Source organism: Castor canadensis, chromosome 11 (genome assembly GCF_047511655.1).
Source record: "Castor canadensis chromosome 11, mCasCan1.hap1v2, whole genome shotgun sequence".
Taxonomy (NCBI): domain Eukaryota; kingdom Metazoa; phylum Chordata; class Mammalia; order Rodentia; family Castoridae; genus Castor; species Castor canadensis.
In genome coordinates this window covers 109,314,137-109,332,224 of record NC_133396.1, presented here as the reverse complement: position 1 = coordinate 109,332,224, position 18,088 = coordinate 109,314,137, and the positions used below count along the sequence as shown (strand labels likewise).

At 53.3% G+C, this 18,088-nt stretch overlaps 1 protein-coding gene across 5 annotated transcripts; it reads right to left on the bottom strand.

Moving 5' to 3' along the window:
- Positions 1-274: 274 nt before the first annotated feature.
- Celf3 (CUGBP Elav-like family member 3) lies at positions 275-14,860 on the bottom strand. 5 transcript variants are annotated; one of them, XM_074048098.1, is made up of 14 exons: positions 14,806-14,860; positions 13,945-14,050; positions 12,662-12,744; positions 7,670-7,718; positions 7,141-7,269; positions 6,926-7,005; positions 5,610-5,753; positions 5,310-5,451; positions 4,939-5,088; positions 4,485-4,550; positions 4,045-4,179; positions 3,635-3,778; positions 2,739-2,875; positions 277-1,135 (listed from the first exon to the last, which is right to left on the bottom strand). In XM_074048098.1, the coding sequence occupies exons 4-13, from the start codon at positions 7,716-7,718 to the stop codon at positions 2,748-2,750; spliced, it is 1,167 nt and encodes a 388-aa protein (XP_073904199.1). In that variant the 5' UTR covers positions 12,662-12,744; positions 13,945-14,050; positions 14,806-14,860; the 3' UTR covers positions 277-1,135; positions 2,739-2,747. The 5 variants fall into 5 exon arrangements, with proteins under 5 accessions (XP_020035400.1, XP_020035399.1, XP_020035401.1 ...); XM_020179811.2 differs by lacking the exon at positions 14,806-14,860 and having other exon boundaries at positions 275-1,135; positions 7,141-7,266; positions 13,945-14,712; XM_020179810.2 differs by lacking the exon at positions 14,806-14,860 and having other exon boundaries at positions 276-1,135; positions 13,945-14,712.
- Between the last annotated feature and the right edge of the window lie 3,228 nt (positions 14,861-18,088).

Below are 18,088 nucleotides of genomic sequence, written 5' to 3'. Positions count from 1 at the left end.
TCTCTCTCAAGCCTTGTTCTCTTCTTCCCTCCCTCCCCATCCCCAGTGTAAACAATCCCCTACCCTCCTCCTTCCAAGACTCTTAATTTGATGCTTTTCAATGTTTTTATTTAGACAGAAAAGACCAACTCTTTAAAAGTAAAATGCAATAAATAAATAAGTGAAGCATAGAGAACTGTCTGAAACTGACTCCCCAGTCTCCCCTTATCACTCCCACCCCCCACCCCGTTTTCTTTTCCCTAAAACCTCTTCCTAAAGAAAATGATCAGGTAATAAACCCCCTTTAGCCCTCCCCACACCCCTCCTCCCAAATACCCAATTACCCACCAAAGCAAAGGGGGAAATCGGAGAGTGAGAAAAAATCCAAGGGCAACATTGTCTAAACTCCCAGAAGGAGAGACGGCAGCGCCCGGGCCAGGCCGGGCAGGCTGGATAACGCACGGGTGGTTGTGGTATTTACATGGAGGGGGCCAGCAGAGACTGTAAACATTTTTAGGGGATTAGGGATAGGTCTTTTCCTTGTGAAAGGAGGAGGGTCTCTGTGGCTGACTGGTGGAGAGGCAGCCCTCAGGGCTCCCCCACACCCTCCTTGAAGGGGGCCCTTGGGGGAGGCAGTGAGTTTTAGGGCTTGAAGCCCAGGATTCAGGAGATCCTACCTCTAGCGGAGAGTGGAGGGGACGTGTGAGAGCCAGCTTCTGAGAAGCCCCTACTGCGGGGAAGAGACTGGGGTGAGGGTGGGCCAGGGAGTGTGGGGGATGCCCCACTGCCCTTCCGAGCCTGCGCAGCTAGAACAGGCCCACTGATGGGGGAGGCAAGTACAAACAAACGGTGGGCCCTGTCCCATCACAGGAGCCCTGGCAGGAGGCAGATACCCCAGAACCCTCAAGCCTGTTCCTTGCTCCCTCAACAAAGACCAAAAGGGCACCTGGGAGGAAATAGGCCCTTGGAGTCGGGGAAGCAAAGCTCTGGCCCTTCAGAGAGCTGGGTGCTGGGAGAGGGTCATGTCCTATGTCCCCAGGGCCATGAAGCAGCTTTTGCCTGAGCCCAGTCAAGGCCCAAGGCAGATGTGCAGAGAGGGCCAGGACCAGTCGTGGGAAGAGGGTGTGAAGCGCCCCTTCCTCTGGTATCTCCAGACCTGTGAAGGAAGGAAACATGAATGAAGCATGGGGCAGATGGCCGGTGCTAGTCACAGCGCTAGGGGGAAGGGGAAATGGCTGTGGTGGGCGACAGTATCTAAGATGGAGCTGCCTATGGATAGGCAGGTCATGAGAAAGGCCTCAGTCCAAGTGGACCCATCTGCCCACCCCCACCCCCAGCCATGAGAGCAAAGGGCAAGGATGTGGGAGAAGAGGAGGGAGGGAGATGAATGATACAGAAACTAAAGGCTATTAGGAAGGATTGTCAAACAGCCCCTGAGAAAAAGACTAGAAGATATACAGAGACCTAGAGGGGGGGAGAGGCAAAGAAATGAGAGCAAACAGGCAGGCAGAGATAACTAAGAGAAGGAAGGAAAAGGGGGTGCATGAATGAGACAGACACCTGGAAAGAGAGAGGGAGCATCCGCAGAGAAGGCCAGGGTGACCCAGGATGGGCTTAGGGATGGAGTCTCGGGGTGAGACTGCCCCAGCCCCTAGGTAGTGCTCTCATTCCTTTTTGAAAAGGAACAAAGAAAGCAAGAGAAAATGCACAGAACACAGACCACAGTCACCAACCACTGTTGACCAAGCACATCCCGCGAGCTGCCCCCGGCCCTGACCCTGGGCTGGGGGGCGCTTCCCTCCATGGCCCCTCCCCAAATAACAAACAATTGGCTCCAAAGACAACACGCTCGTTCCATGCAACTTACAGGGGCCCGGAGCAGGGGTCCGGGGATGGGGGCTTCAGCCGACAATGGACACGGGCCCTGGGCTGGGGGCCCCCAGGGTGGGGTGAGTTAAGCAGCCAGGATTGGGGGGGAAAGGGGAGAAACAGAAAATGTGGGTATTGTTCTTGGGTTGTGGTTTTTTTTTTAGGGGTTTGGTCCAAAAGAGATTAAAACAACACAAAAATAACCAAGGCTCACACATCTGTGGCCCTGAGGTTGGGGTGGTGTCCGGCACTGGGGTTGAGGGGACCTGATAATGAAATTCACAGGCAGTACAACATTCCAACCTCTATCTAAGTCAAAGACACTCCCAAGAGGCCTTCAAATTGGCTCCCCCAGTCTGTCCTGTGCACTCTCCTGCCCCTGGATCACTGCTGCATAGGAAGATCACCTGAAGTTCTGGGCAACCAGGACCTGGTGTTTCCACTTCTCAGAACAGAGTCTAGGACCCAGTAACTCCAGGACCCTCTGCTACTCTAAACCAGCCCCCCAGTCCCCCAGTCCTACTCCTAATTCCATCCAACCCAAAGGAAAACCAGAAAGAGACACACACAGACACATGGACACTGAACAGACAAAACCAGATACTGTGGAAGCTCTGGGAGTGGACACAAATAGATACAGACTTGGCTCCTTCTGGGTCATGGGGCGTGTGTGTGTGTGTGTGTGTGTGTGTGTGTGTGTGTGTGTCAGAGAACCATTACTAACAGCTGAGGTAGCCTCCTCAGATGCCTGCTTCTCATGCCCAGAGTCAGGGATGGGGGTGGGAGGGCCAGCCCTGAAGATGGTGGAAGGGTGAATTTGTCTACTTGAGAGCCCTGGCTGTAGGTGTGGGGGCTGAATTGGAAGGGCGTGAGACAGAAGCAGCACCCACCTGGGGCCCTCAGTAGGGCCGGTTGGCATCCTTAGGCCGCTTTAGCTGGACTTTGAGGCGCTTCATGCCGATCTGGAAACCATTCATGGCCTGGATGGCAGCCTGGGCACTGGCTGGATTGTCGAAACTCACAAAGCCTGAGGTGAAAGGGGCATAAGGCCTGGCCTACCCCACCTCACTCTCCTGTTTTAGGACCAAGGCCTGTTGTTTGGTTTCCCAGCACCACCCTACTTCTTCCCTGAATCCCTAATGCCTAGAAAATTATCTGGCACATAGACAGACATTCAGAAAAAAATTGTTGATTGATGGATTTGAGTGAATCCAGTCCAGACATTCATGCAAACTAGGACATTGTTTCCAGTGTTCTTTGCAGGGTGGCCCCTTCTCCTCAGCGTGGATAGCTTTCTGAACCTCCCTTTTAAAGACTGCCACTTCTAAATTCTGAATGGCTTTAGAATCAAGGCCCTGAGGTAGGCTTTCAAAGATGCGAAGGAACTAAAACCTACTCCCGAAAAACCAAACATCCCCAGACTACTACTTAATGAAAATGAATTTGGCTGGGTTTTTTGTTTGTTTGTTTTTGGTGCTGGGGATGGAACACTGAGCCTCAAGAAAAGCATGAGCTCTATCACTGAGCCACAACCCCAGTCCCAAGGCTGGTTCTTAAGGAGAAAGATGAAGCTGTGGCTTTCTGCAGAAAGGGAACGGCTTGGGTAGCAACTGTATGAGATGATGGGTGCGTCAAAGATGGTTCTTTCATGGCCTTGGACACTCAGGATTTCAAATACTGGGTCCACTGTGATCCTGAATGCCTTCAAATGTATCAGACCTTGTTCTAATTTGGAGTTTGTGCAAAAATGTCCATAACTTTATCTTTTGAATCATCATATTCTTACCAAAACATTTGCTCTGATTGGTGGCCCGGTCAACAAAGACTTTGGCTGAGATGACATGACCAAAGGGGACAAACATCTGGAGGATCTCTGAGTCCGTGAACTCCTGGGGTAGGTGGTAGATGAAGATGTTGCAGCCATCAGGGCCTGGGTGGCGGCAGAGACAGAAGGAAGAGCTCAGTGACTGGGAGATGCAGACACAAGCAGCAGAGGCCCCGGGGAAAGCAGATCCTGGGAGGGCCCTCCAATCCTAGCCCTAGCAGCGTGGGCCAGGGCTCCCCACTTGCTTCCATCCGCACACTTGGGGCAAGAACTGGGCTTGACACGGTGCAATCAAGAGTCCCGAGCTCACAACAAGGACATTCCTAGACCTGAAGGTTCACAGCTGTGAGGACCCTGCCCCAGGCCGGCACCTTCTCGCTGCTGCTGCTGCTGCTGCTGTTGCTGCTGCTGCTGCTGTTGAGGCGGTGGCGGAGGCTGCTGGGCGACCAGGGCTGGAGGCTGTGGGAACGCAGGTGCAACCAGGCTGTAGGCCGCTGGGTAGGCTGCTGGGATGGGGAGAACAGAAAAAGCTAATGGGGCCCTCTGACTGCCCAGTCAACGCTGTCTGCCTTCCCCTAGCCCAGGCCAGTGAAATCTACAGGACTGCAAGGTTGTCAGGGAAGGAGCTGCCTCAGATCCACCCTTGGATGTGCTGCCCCAAAGATTCATCCTCACAGGTATAGCTTGTCAGGAAAGCCCAAAGGGGGTTTCCCCTTTGGCAGGGAATGGAGAAACCAGACCCACTTTCTGGACCTCTTTTCCTCTTTTCATCCTTTTCACCTAGGCAGAGGCCTGGGTTGGGGTGCCTCACCTGTGTAGTGCTGCATCCCTGCATAGGCCTGCTGTAGGGGGTCCACGGGGGCTGCAGGGCTCTGAGCTGGGAAGAGCATCATGGACCATGAGTAAGCCTGAGACACAGCAGGAGCCCCACCAGCACCTCTGAACAGAGGCTGGCGATGGGGTGGAGAGCCTCATTGGGGCATGGGGTATGAGGTGAAGGGGAAGTGCATATGGGAAGAGGGGAAAGAGCCCAGCGTTAGGAAGACAAGTCTATGACTGGCTTGCAACCCCCAGACAAATTGTTCACCTCTCTAAGTCTCAGCTGCCCTGGCCAAGAACACAAGGAGCATCTCTGCTCAGGAAGACAGAGCAAAAGAAAGCACCTTGAACCCTGAGGCTGGAGAGGGAAGGGGTGTCATGGCTACCAGCAATGAGAATGATGTCTTGAATGTTTGCTGGCAGCGTGGGCAGGCAGAGAGCCCCACCTGGATAGGGGTGAACCCCGTTGGGATACAGAGCATCAGGGGCAGGCTGCCCAGTGGGCTGGGTGGGCACTGGGCTGTAGCCGTTGACACCCAGAGCAGCAGGGATGGCAGAGACAGGCGTGGCAGCAATGGCAGGAGGGGTGCTGGTTCCTGGGGAGGAGAAAGTGACAGAGACAGAGCAGAGTAGCAGACACACACAGATGCAAAGAACCAGTCAGCAAGTCTGAGGGCACAGGGGAGCAAGCAGGCCATTCTTTGACCCCTGAGCCTCTCCTGGACCCCATGGCTTCCCTTCTCCTCTCTCCCCATGCCATAGTTCCCTTGCCCTACCCTGTTCACACTTAGCCCAGCCTGCCTTGCACAGGCCTTACCTGAGGATGGGGTGATGGGGGTGGCGATGAGGCCATTGGCATTGATGGCAGCCATGTGCTGCATCTGCACGGCAGCCATGGTGGCCATGGGGCTGAGGTAGGCACTGTGAGCCGCTACCAGGGCTGCCTGCTGCTGCATCAGCTGGTGGAGAGGAAGGGGAGAGGAGAGGAGAGTGGGGCCAGGCCCCCCACACCCTGGCCTGTCTCCCTCTCAACCCTGGGCCTTGGTGTTGGGAGAATGAGGCAGGACGCAGGAGGGACATGGAGAAGGGACAGGGCTAGCACTGGGGGCATGCTTACAGCCTGGGTGTAGGCGCTGTAGGCTCCAAACTGGAGGGCGATGGGGCTGAACATGCCCAGCTGGGTGGCCACCTGCTGCATTCGACGGAGACCTCGCTCCTTCTCTGTGTCAGCAAACTTTACCACCAGGCTGGATGAGGCTCCCTGGGCATGGGCCCCACGTGTGTTCAGAGGAATAGAGTCAGCATCTGTCCTCCCCAGGGCCCTCAGCACCTGGCCTAGGTCCCACTCTCATGTCCTGGCTTCTCTGGGAAAGCAGCTGCTACCCTATGTCAAATGGGGAATTCCATCCCACCCTTTCCCTGTGGATGTGCAAAAGGCTGGTAAGAGTTGAGGAATGTGAAGGCATGTGCTCAAAAAGTGAAAGGCCTGCCAGGCAGCTATGGCTCACACCTACAATCCTAGCTACTGAAGAGGCAGAGATCAGGAGGATCAAGGTTCAAAGCTAGCCTACCCTACCTTGAAAATACCTAGCACAAAAAAGGGCTGGCAGAGTAGCTCAAGTGGTAGAGTGCCTGTCTAGCAAGTGTTGAGGCCCTGAGTTCAAACCCCAATACTGCCAAAGGGAAGAAAGGGAAAAAAAAAAAAAAGTGAAGGCCTATGGAAATAGGAAGGGCTTCTCTCTGAGGATTCCGAGTTAGAACTTTCTCCAGTGGATCAGCCACCACAAATGTTTAATCTTGCCTTATAGCTGCCCTACCTCCCTGACGCCCAGTCTTTGTGTGCTCAGTTGATGCAGCCTCAAATTTTAATACCAGCCTGAGCCAAATAAAAACCAAACTGGAACATTTTGCAAGGATTACAGACTCTTAAGAGTCTTAGAGCTGGAAGGGGCCTAGGATCATCTAACGCAGTTCTCTGTCGGCTGCTGTGTCCTCTCCACCAAGTCCAAGTCCCCTAGCAATGCTTGCCCAGCCTCTGCAAGCACACACCCTCCAGAGAGGAGCTTCCCAAGTATGTTCAGCTGACCCAATGCTAACGTGCAGGGGTAGCAGAACTGATGTGTAGGAGATATGTGTAAGGGGGCACCTCTAAGCAAGCGTCTTGAATGAATGAGGGTGATATGGGAAGGCAGAGAAGAGATGGGAGATGAACGGAGGGCAGAGGAATGGAGGAAGCAGAAGGAAGATGAGGGAATTTGGACTGAAGATGAGGAGGAGAGGTGGGGAAATGTTATTTTACATGTGCAGATATTCCTACGATTCCTTCTGAATCAATTAAAAACCCTATTCTGAGTGGACCACCTCTCTGCCAGGGCCTGGTGGGAGAGCTGGTGGGAAGGAAAAGTCTAGCTGGGAGGGGAGAGTAGGGCTCACCGGCAGGGTCCTGCTGCTGTGAAGGGTGTTGATGGCTGCCTGGGCCTCAGCATGAGTCTGGAACTTCACGAAGGCGCAGCCTACAGAGGTGGAGGAGGAAGGGGGTGAGTACCCATCATGAGGTCCCCTAATGGGGACCCACTGCCCAGGAAACCAGTGGGGAGGGACAGTAAAGCTAAAGGGGCCCACAAGGAGAAGGGCAGTGGGTGGGCTACCTTTGCTGGTACCATCTGGCCCCCGGAGCACAGTGCACTCATCTATGGTCCCGAACGGCTCAAACATCTTCCGGACATCTTCATCTGTCTGCTGCTTCCCTAGCATCCCCACAAAGAGCTTCCGGTCTTCTGGGGGTGGTGGGTAGGACGGGGGAGAGGAATGTTCAGGGCCTCCTGGCCTCTCTCCAGCCCCTTCACTTTCCATTCTTCCCTGGAGCTCCTGACACTACTTTCCCCCACCCTTGGGACTACTGGTTCTAAGATGTAACAGGGGTGATGACTAGGGAGTGGGGTTCGTCCCAGCTCTGAAGGACTTCTACTCCACCCTGAGCCTCAGTTTTGCTGTCTCTGTAGTGGAGCAGATCCTGCCTCCTACAGTCATACAGACTCATCCTATCCCAACCTTGACTGGGAAGTCTTTAGAACTGTCAAAACTTTCTTTGTCAGGAAAGGTTGCTCCTCAGCTCTTCCAAACCCTGGGTCTGGGGGTGGGAGGAGAGGGACTTGAGTCCAAAGGTGCAGAACCTACCTCCTCGACTCTCGCTGTCGGCTGGCTTGACCTGGATCGGCCTGTTCATCTAAAGGAGAGAAGAAAAGGCAGCTGCTAGGATCTCTTCTGCATACCCAAGAGCCCTCCCCAGGCCAGAGCTGCAGAGAGGCTGAAGGGAGCAGGCCCCAGACCAAGGCGGTTTCCCCAGTTTTCTAAATTTCTGGTGGGAAGAAAGGGCCTGACCTAATCTTGACCAGGATTATGACCTGAGGGGATTAGGGCAGTGGAGAGAGTGGGTGTGGAGGAAGATGCTCTTGGGGGCACAGCTCCAGGCTCAGGTTAACCCCAGATGCTTGGGCCAGGTGTTGCTCTCCTTAGGGGAGAGGGGGCGTGCCCAAAGGACCTGAGTCATAAAACAGAAGCCATCCAAAGGACTATTCAATCAGAGCTGCCTCCATTCTGCAAAGTAGGAGACACAGAGGCCACCCTATGGAGAAGCCCCAAGGAGGGTTCTAGACTGAGGGAGATTCCACAGAGGCCCAGACTTCCTTCTGACCCCTGGAGGTATGTCTGTCTCTCTTTCTGCCCCCCTACACCTCTTGACCCCAGGGGGAAGGCACTCGGGCAGCACAAAGGGAGCAGATGCCCAGTCTCCGTGGCAACAGGAGAATGCGCACCATGGCAACCGCCCACTCAGCCTGATTTATCCGTCCCCGTCGCCCTGGCGACCGTGGTGACGTCATCACTTCTGCTGCTCCACACACCCAGAGAAGGAGTGGGGAGGGGGGGTGGGAACAGGGTATGCTGGGGTTGGAGAATTTGGTGGAGGCTGTGAGGTGGGGGAGGGGCTCAGGAAAGCATCCTGGTCTTGGAAGGAGGTGTGCAGAACAAGCCCTGCACAGACTACCTCCTCCTGTCTCCCTCCTCCAGAGCAAATCCTTAGTGTCTGGAGAGCCTCCTGTGTCCCCTCGCAATTCCCCCCACGTTGTGTGGAGGCCCTCCAGAGCTCTACCCTCTTTTTGACCCCTGCATTATCGCCCTTTGTTCCATCTTCAGTGGCAGTGGAAAGACTCCTAGTTCCACTCTCCATGTCTTGTTTGGTGAGAACACTTGGAAATTATTACCACAGTTTGAGTTCCTTAACCAGTTTGAGGAACATCGTGAGAACTGGAAAGGGAGGACTCTCTCAGCATCCAATGTCTGAAAATATTTTGCAATTGAGGACTTTGACCTCTGGGGCCCACTGGGTTCCCCCATTCATCTGATGGTGGGACAGTCTTAGTTCCAGTGACCAACGAAATTAAAACAAACCATTCATTTATATTCTGAGAGTTAGGCTAAGGGTACCTTCAAGAAAGGCACTGGACTGGGAGTCATGAGACCTGAGTTCAAGGACCAGCCCTACCACTAACTAGCTGTGTGACCTAGAATAAGTGACTTCTTTCCTCTGGGCCTCAACTTCCTCATCTGTAAAATGAGAGGGCAGACCAGGTGGTCTCTAGTGAGGTTCCCTTCAGCTCTGATGTTCCAGCATTGGAAGACCTTGTGTGGATACTCAAAACAGAGGAGTAAAGAAGTGACACTTTCCATCACCCCTCCTCCCAGTGGGCCCTCTGACCATTGGCTGGACTCTGCCGGTCAGGTATTCATAGCCTTAGATCAAATCTTAGCCCCACCTCAAATGATACTTCTGTCCCAGAATCCACCCCCCTCCCCCCGGCCAAGGCTCTGGATCTGTGAGCAGCTGGTGGGGTAGGGAGGGTCACAGTCACACAGATCCTCTGGCCAATCTGCCCCCAGCTTTGTCTCCCACCAATCTGGGATTATCCCGTTAGAGGTTCAATCTCCTTAGAGCAAAGAGAGAGAGAGAGAGAGAGAGGGTGTAAGGCAAGGCTTGGGGAGTCAGAGGCTCAGTTCATGGTCATTCACCTCCTCTTCTGCACTGTAGCCAAAACAAGAAATTCCCTCACAAGCACCTCAGCAGTTAGGCACAGCCCTACCCCCACCCACCCCTGAGGTAAAGCCAGAACCAGGGTCACAGCACAGGGGGGATTCTTATGGTTTGCACTAACCCTTTCCCAACAGGCCTCTGGGGATTTTTTGTTCTGCTCAGAGATGGGGAACCTGGGACCCAGAGAAAGAAAGATGCGGTTCTCTCCCTGCTCAGGCTTCCAGGCACAAAAATAGCATGTCAATAAATACCCACAGTTGATGTAGATTTGCACAAAGACACACAAGTGCACGGACCACCGGACAGGTGCCCCACACTCTCAAAGACAGACTCCCTTGGTGCCCCCAGTGCATGTTCCCAGTAGCCTTCCTCCTGGTGTGGCACTTCCTGTGGGAAGCTCAGCTTTGTTAGCTGGCTCAGGCACACCTGCCCCCTCCCCTGAGTCCAGCTGTGCTGTGTTCACCTGGCAACCAGGCAGGCACGCCTGTTCCCTAGCTACTACCCACTAGGCAATAAGCCCTCTCCAGGGCCTCCCAAAGAAGAAGAGGCTATTTATACCCTGACCAAGAATCCCTGAGTTGCTCCACCAACAGGACCACTTTTAAGGACCTCTACTTCTCACCCATAACAAAGACCCCACCTCCAAGAAGTCATCTCACAAAATCCAATTCTCTTGAGGGCCCAGGCCTGGGCTCTGCCACTCCTGGCTCCACACTTGTTCCTGGTGTCTAGGTGTCCCAGACCACACACAGGTGGGGAAAGAGCTCACCTTCCCAGCCACGAGCTGACAGGAAGGCCCATGTCCCTGAAGGGGGATTTTGGTCCAGAGTAGAGAGGAAGAATAGCCAGACAGAGTCAACCCACACAACCCATGCCTCCAGGAGGCCACACCCTGCTCACAGGATAGATCCAGAGACCTGTGGCAGAGCTACCCCTGGGAATCACTCAAGAGAGAAGAGGAAGTGGGGCTTGACAGTCTAGGCCCAGCCCCCATTCTTTCTCTGTAGCCTGAATATCACCCTAATACAGTAGCACCTTCTAGATTCTGGGGTAACAAAGATAGAGAATAAGGACAGAGGGCTAAATGCTCTTATGAAAAGAGAACTTGCAGTAGGAGGACTTAGAGATTAGACAGTAGGAAGAACTTCCTAAGAGAATCGTGCAGCAGCTGACACTGTGAATACACAAACACACACGCACACACGCACACATGACTCTGAGGGGGAAGACAGGAGAAAAGACCCAGGGGTTGGGGGGTGTACAAAGGGTTATGTAGAGCTTGATCACAGACATCTCCCCTTGACTGCCCTGGGTCTGCCCCCAAGATCCCTAGTATGGGGTCCCCAGGATGATGGAACCTCTTATTTCCTACTGGAAATTCTGTCAGGTCCCTCTGGATTCTGTCAGCTAGGGCTGGGATGGGAACTCAGTGTCACCTGGGAGCTTTGGACCAGGACCAGACTAAATCCTTAACTGAATGCCCTGCCCCACACTGAGCCTGATGTCCTCAAGAAGGGCAGGTGGTGCCTCTCTGCATCCCAGACAGAGTTCTGCCTGAGCTGCACAAACAGCTAGAGGGGACAGACACAGGTTAGAGGCCCCCAGCTGGCACATACTACCCTTGAGGCTTGTAACCACCTTCAGGCCATTTCTCACCTAAGTCCCCACCCTGGTCTTCCCGTTTTCACTCTTGCTTTTCCCCTAAACCCTCTGTTTTTTTCAGGGACTCTGAAATGGGGGAGACAATAGGAAAAGACCAACAGCAATGGAGATGAAAATTGAATTTATGAGGGGCCTCCAGAGAGAAGAGAAAGGGAAAGAGAAGTTGGGACTCAGTGGGGACCAGGCTTTTGTGTGCCCCCGCCCCCACAGCTGGCCTGTTAGTGCTCACATGTGTGCGAGCATGAACCATGTTCACCCTGGATCCCTAAGCCTGCTCCCACACATGCACAGGTCCTCCACTCTGCAGTCATGGCTGTTCTTGTACTGATGGGATGAAATGGTTGGGGGAGGGGGGGGGTAGGTTTGCTCTCCCGTCGTCATACTCAAGGACTGAGGGGCCAAGGCATACCTCAAGGGCTTGAAGTTAGGGGTGATAGAAGCAGCTCTAATTTTCCTAAATCTGCCCTCTCCCAGTATGTATTGACTGTTTCCTCCCAGAAAGAGCTGGATAGTCAGCACCATTCTCCATATCCCATGTAGGGAAGGAGGAGAGGCCAGGACAGATGTGTCTCTAGCACCCAGACCTTGCTGAGCAAATGTTTGCAGAAGGCAGGGGTGGAGCCAAGTCTCAGGAAGTGCTTCCTGGAATTCACAGTCTGGGAGAAAACAAGTAGATAGATAGCAAAAGGGAATGGGCCTCCTTTCCCCCACCCAGGTCTGAGATTTTTATTACTGCCTGCCCAGCCCAGGCTTGGGACAATCTGCAAGTCTGGCTAAGAAGAAGAAACAAAGAAATGTGACTTTGCAGCGGGGAGGCTAGGCACACTTGGTGGGGTCAGACTTGATCCTTGTCAATTCTGTCTGCCCTGCCCTTGCTTACCTATGCCCAGGTCCTGCTCTACCTTGATGCCCCCGGGTGGCTCTGTTCCCAGGGTTCTTCCTGGGAAAGAAGGGAGCCTGTTTGAGCTGAGAAACCTGCATAGAGATGACAATCCAGCAGGCCCAGCTGCCTATTCTCAGGGCGGCAGTACCCCTCCCCCATCTCACACCCAAGCTGCCTTTCCAGAGCCACAAAAGAGTGCCTGGGTGCCTCCAGCTCATCCTGACACAGATGACCAGTCTTCTCCCCATACGTTCCAACCAGTTAAGTCCTCCCTCTAGCATGACCTGTGGACAGGTTGGGAAGAGGAGGAGGGGGTTGCACTTGTTCCTCAGAAAGGTCACATTTACTCCCCTAATGGCTCCTTTCCTTCTCTCCAGATAAGATAAGAGAAATGAAAGATGTGGGTGCTAGAAAGAGAAAGGGGCTTCCTGGTGATGAGAGGAGGTGGAAAATATGCTCAATGTCTTGGGACTGTAGAGGGTGGTGGCCCCCTGCCACCTCTAAGCCCTGTGGCCCTGCAAAGGACAGGACTCACCCCTGGAAGCGTCTTCTGTTCGTGCAGGGCGCTCTGGGCCTTCAGGGCTGAATCGCGGGCACAGTATGTCAGGAAGGCACATCCTGAGGAGGGACAGGAGCAGAGAGACAGGGTGGATGGTGAGTGTCTGGTCTCCCCTCCCAAGGGCCCCCCCACCCCCCACCCCAAGGAGACTAAGGGCTAGAGAAGTTTTCCCTTTTTGCCATATTCTGCCTCCTGAGTTGGGGAAAATTTGAGAGGGTAGAAATTCTGCCCCTGAAGTGGCAGAATTTAGATATGGAGGTCCAAATGCTGGTGGATGATGGACCAGGGAGAGCACTTGGGCTGTTGAGAGATGGGGCTTAGGGTGGGGGTGGGGGCGGTGTTCCTAAAACAAGTGCCTGCAGTGTGCTTCTCTTCCTCAGCTTCTCTCCTTTCCCCTTTCTCCTTTGCCTTCTCCTTCCTCCATCTTTGCCATCATCACCCCTCTCCTCTCCCATTTTCCCTATTTCCTCATGTCTCCCCAACTCCATGGGAGGCAGGTACAGAGTATAGAGTGAACAAAAAAGGAAAGGGAAGAGCAGTTGGCCCAGAAGTGCCTTTTCCCTGGGCTCAGTGATGGGAGACAGGAAGTGTGGCCCTAGGATCTGGTGCTTGGAGCTTTCCGAGTCCTGACCAAGGCCAACCCTGCTTAGCCCAACAGTCCTTGGAGAGGCCTCAGGGTATCTTCCAGCTTAACTTTCCAAGTCCCCCCATACTTCCCAGGCCTTCTCCAACCTGGTGTTCCATGCCCTACTTCTCTGGTTCCTCTTTAGTCCTGGGATTGCCCTGCCCCAGGCCATCTCCACTCTTTCTAGGTTGAGCACCTGACTATGTGTCCTGACCCCCATCCCAACATTATCTGAAGCTACTCAGATTCTCAGTCTTGCCCAACAAACACATGCACACATGCGCGCGTGCACGCACACACACCTGTCCAGCTCCTTATCTCCTGAGCCAAGTCTCTTGTCCCTCTGACCTTTCTTGAGTTCATCCCATAGCATCAACACCCTCTTACATCTCTGGAATCCACATCTCTGCAGCCGTCTTGACAACTCTTTACCCAAAATAGACCCCTTAGCCTTCCACCCTGGAGTCCCCTGGTCACTCTAGCTGAGTCCTCTTCTAGCTCCTCCATCCACAGTCCCCTGAACTCTTCTTTCATATTGGCCCTTTCTGGCCATTACATTGCTCCAGCCTAGCTTCCCCTCCTCAGTCCCCCAGCCTCCTCGCTGCCACCTCTCCAGCCCAGCCTGACCCCTCACCCTTGTGCAGCCCGGTGTACTTGTCCTTGATGACAGTCAGCTCGAAGATCCGACCAAACTGCTCGAAGATGGGCTTCAGGTCCTTTTCCTCCAGATGCCTCGGGATCTGCCCCACAAACAGCTTGATGGCATCTGGCTCCTTCATTGGGGCGGCCCAGGAGGAGGGGCCGAGGGGAGCAGGGAAAGGCCCAAAGACCAGGGGAGCTGCCCAACAAGGAGGCAAATGGTGGGGGCCCAGAGCCCAGCCGGGCCGGCTTTCCCTTTGGCCCCCAACCACACTGCTGAGGAGAGGAGCGGCTCTTCACACAAAGGAGGCCCAGGGAGTTGAGGTCTGGGGGTCAGGGGTCTAGGCAGATACTGTTATGCCACCAGGGGGCATAGCCCAAACAATCTCCCTCCCCGAGATCTGGCAAATATCCCAGATTGGGGGTCAGTGTGGTCAGGACCTGGAGGGTTAGGGTGGTAGCAGGGGCACTGGAGCTGGGAGGGCTAGGGACTGGGAGTGGAGATGAGGGGGAAAGGCCTGAGGAGGTGATGGAGAGGAGACTGAAGGGTCAGGGGCCTGATATGGTTGCCAGCAGCGTCAGTGAGAGGGGCCCACTCCTGATGTGGGGCAGGTGGATCTCTCGTTGGCCTCCCTAGGGAGGACACCTCCCCTGTGGCTGATCCTTCTGCTGGGTCCGAAGATCCCTGATGCCAGATGCTTGATCTCTGATGGCGGCAGGGCTCCGGGGGTCCCTTTCTGCCCTGCCTCCCCCTTTAGGTCCTCCCCCTGGCCCCCCTCCCACCCCCACCCCGGTCCCCGGGCCTGGGCTGCTGCTGGCTGCTCCCGCCGCTGGGGCTGCCTGCTTTCCCGGTCACCTGGGTCCCGGAGCTCTGCTCTCCGGCCGCGCTCTCCTCAACAAAAACCTCCCCCCTCCACACCCCCCTCCCCACTCCCACCTCCTTTCCCCTGACATCAGTGATGTCAGTCTCAGGGGTGGAATACAAATTCTCTACCCTGGAGAGGAACGCACAATCCAGGCAAGAGCCACGCCCTCTTTCTATCTCCATCTTACCCGACTCCCTTCCCACCCCCCAGAAGAGCAGCTGGTCCTGTTGATAACAACCCCTCCCCCATCTTACTCCCCAGTCAGGAGTTGGGCAAGGCACTAAGATGGAGAATTTATAGAGGAGCCCTAAGGTGGGGTCCATTGTTCCGGGGGCTGGAGCTGTCCCCGGTGCTGGAAGAGAAGACCCAGGAGATGGGAGCTGGGGGTGGGGAGGAGAGAGGAGCCCAGCATTTGGGGAGCTCGAGAGTGGGGAGCCAAGGAAAGAAACCACTGAAAAGAAAACGGGATAGAAAAGTTAGGTTGAGGAGGAAGGGATGTGTAGATAGGAAAGGAAGCAGGTCACAGACTGGGGTGTGGAGGGGAGAGCAAAAGGGACCCAGAGAGGAAAAATGAAAGGGAGGTGGGAGGAGAAGAACAGGTTGAGATGAGTACAGAAGGAGAACTGTATATTTTCCAGAAAAAGAACCAAGAAAAACGAGCTTTCTGGCACTTGCCGACACCCCCTTCTCTCCCTCTGGGGGTTTGTGTGTGTAAGTGTGTGGGCAGAGAGGCAGCAGAGGCTGTGGTGGCGCGGGAACTCTCACTCCTTGAAGACCAAGACACCGTTTAATTCAGCATTTTACTCTTCATGGTGTCTAGCGCTGTCTTGCTCATGGGTAGCAGGTGCTTAACCAACACTTCATGCAAAGAACCTGTGACAACTGTAGACTCTGATTCCTTCAGTGGAAAGAAACACAGCTGACAAACTCCTCTTTAGGGCAGAAAAACCCAATTACTCCTTTTTGTTTGTTTTGTTTTGTTTTGTTTCTTTCGCTTCTCCCTTAAGTTGGGCTCGTTGGGTGGAACTTGCTCTAATTGAATCAGGTAGTGAAGAGGAGCAGACATGTACATGAGGGGCCATTACTCCTCAAAACAATTATGCTTGTATGCATGAGTCCTAGGTTCCATGATTTGGAGGGATCTTGACCTCCATGCACTGGGCCAACTCACGGCACCGCTCAGCACAGGGAGCATCCCTGACAGCAGCCCTCAGTGCTAGCAGCTCTAGCTTTCCAACCAGTGCTCCACTCACAGCTTTTGTAGAACATTCTGCCTCCCTGCCATTCCCTTCTTCACTCCAGGGTGGGACTGATGTCTCCATAGTGGTGCTGTTGTCTCTGAAATGTGTCCCAGTCCAACAGTCTCCATTCAGCTAGGCAGGCTCCTCTTCTGTAAGTGAAATAGTAACAGGCTTATATGGCACTTATAGTGTCCCAGGCATTGTTCCAAGTGTGTTATACTTTGTAACTCCTTAAATCCTCATCACTGCCCTACGATGTGGATTCTACCATTATATCCAAATATAGATGAAGAAATCTCGGCACAGAGCGATTAAATAACTTGCCTAAGGCCACACAGCTAGAAAGGAGTCTAGCTAAGATTGGAGCCTAGGCAATCTGGCTCCTGAGTCCATACAACGCCCATATCAAGCATTCCTCTTGGGAATGGGGGCAGTGCCTAGCCTGTCTGTTCTTTCCCTCTGTCTTAATTTAAGTGCTGGGTGAGACTCAGTTCTTCTTTTCACTGCCTGATTCCCTGCTGACCACTTGCCATCCTTCCTTAGCCTAGGTTTCAGTGGCTTGGAACTACATTCTGGTAGGTGTGTATATTTGAGTGGATTTGTATACGTGGAGACGTGAGTATACCTCATCATATGGAGGCCCAGGTCCTTCCCATAAAGTCCCCTAAGATGGGGAGGAGGTGCAGGAGGTGGTTGAGGACTCTGTAGCCCAAAGATGTGATGGCAAGTGCCAGGGAATCAGGAAGTACAAACATATCTGTCTCCAAAGTAACTTTCCACTCGCCTGCCCCACCCCCATTGCTCCTTTCTTGCTTTCTAATCTGATCTCCTCAGTATTTATGGAGATGCTAAACAGATCACTCCCTCTGAGGATGGAGAAGGGAAGACCCCATGGCCGGGCCCCGCTGATCTCATTACTCTGTGTCTTCTCAGCAGATCTGCCGCCTTGCTGCTCGTTCAGGCTTCAGCCTAATCATATTAATTGAAATATTAAACATTCACAAAAATGAATTTCAATGAACTACTCTCACTCCTCCTCCCAGTCAGTAATTGGGGAGACAGCTGCAGGCAGCAAATTATCTCCAATCTCTCTCTTAGCTTTCAGTCTCCAGATTGGAGGTGTCAGTGTGAGTGAGAGGCAAGGGAAGGTTTAGGGGAGAGAAAGAGAACTGTCATCAGGCCTTCTTAGTTGAAGGACTGTGGCACGCCTCTGATCTTCTCTCAGGCCAGGGGAGTGGGGGCCCTGTGAAGTTAAGACCAGGGTCGGGGGACCCTGTGGCTCAGAGGCCCATTCTGAGGAGTTTGTGTCCAGGAAGAAAGGAAGCTTCAAGCCCTAATTCCTTCAAGATATTTCCTCTGTCTACCATCCTCGAGCTCACCTTCTCTCTTCTATAGTCAAAGCTAAGTTGCCCTATATAAAAGATTATTGATTTCAAAAGGGAAAGCTCTGTTCCTGGTTCTCTTAGGAAGTAAGAGAAGTCAGATAATTGGGTATGCTCAGAAAGAGAAAAATGTGGTGGTATATGTAGGCAGGGTGGCTTGTCATCAATACTTACTGGCTCCACTAATTTAACAGGGAGTGAAGACATTGAAAGAAGAATTATGAAACTGTACAAAGAACTGACTTATAACCTCCCTGCCCTCCAGTGGCTTCTAGCTCAGGTGGCAAGATGAGACAGGAAAGCACAATATGTAAGAGTGAGTACAGAGATGTTCTCACATATGGGTATTTGGGCATAAGGTGTGATCAGTCAAGAAAGACTCAATTTGCTGGAGGTGTGGCTCAAGCAACAGAGCTCCTGCCTAGAAAGCACAAATCCTTGTTTTCAAACTCCAGTACCGCCAAAAGAAAGGTTTGATTTTCTCAAGCACAAGAAGATCATAGACTAGCAAAAAGAAGATAACAATTATTTTATGCATGGGGATGGAAGATGAACAGAATTGTGTGTGTGTGTGTGTGTGTGTGTGTGTGTGTGTGTAGGTTCACAGGTCTAGACTTTAGTATTTTCTAAAGGCAGGCCACATATATAAT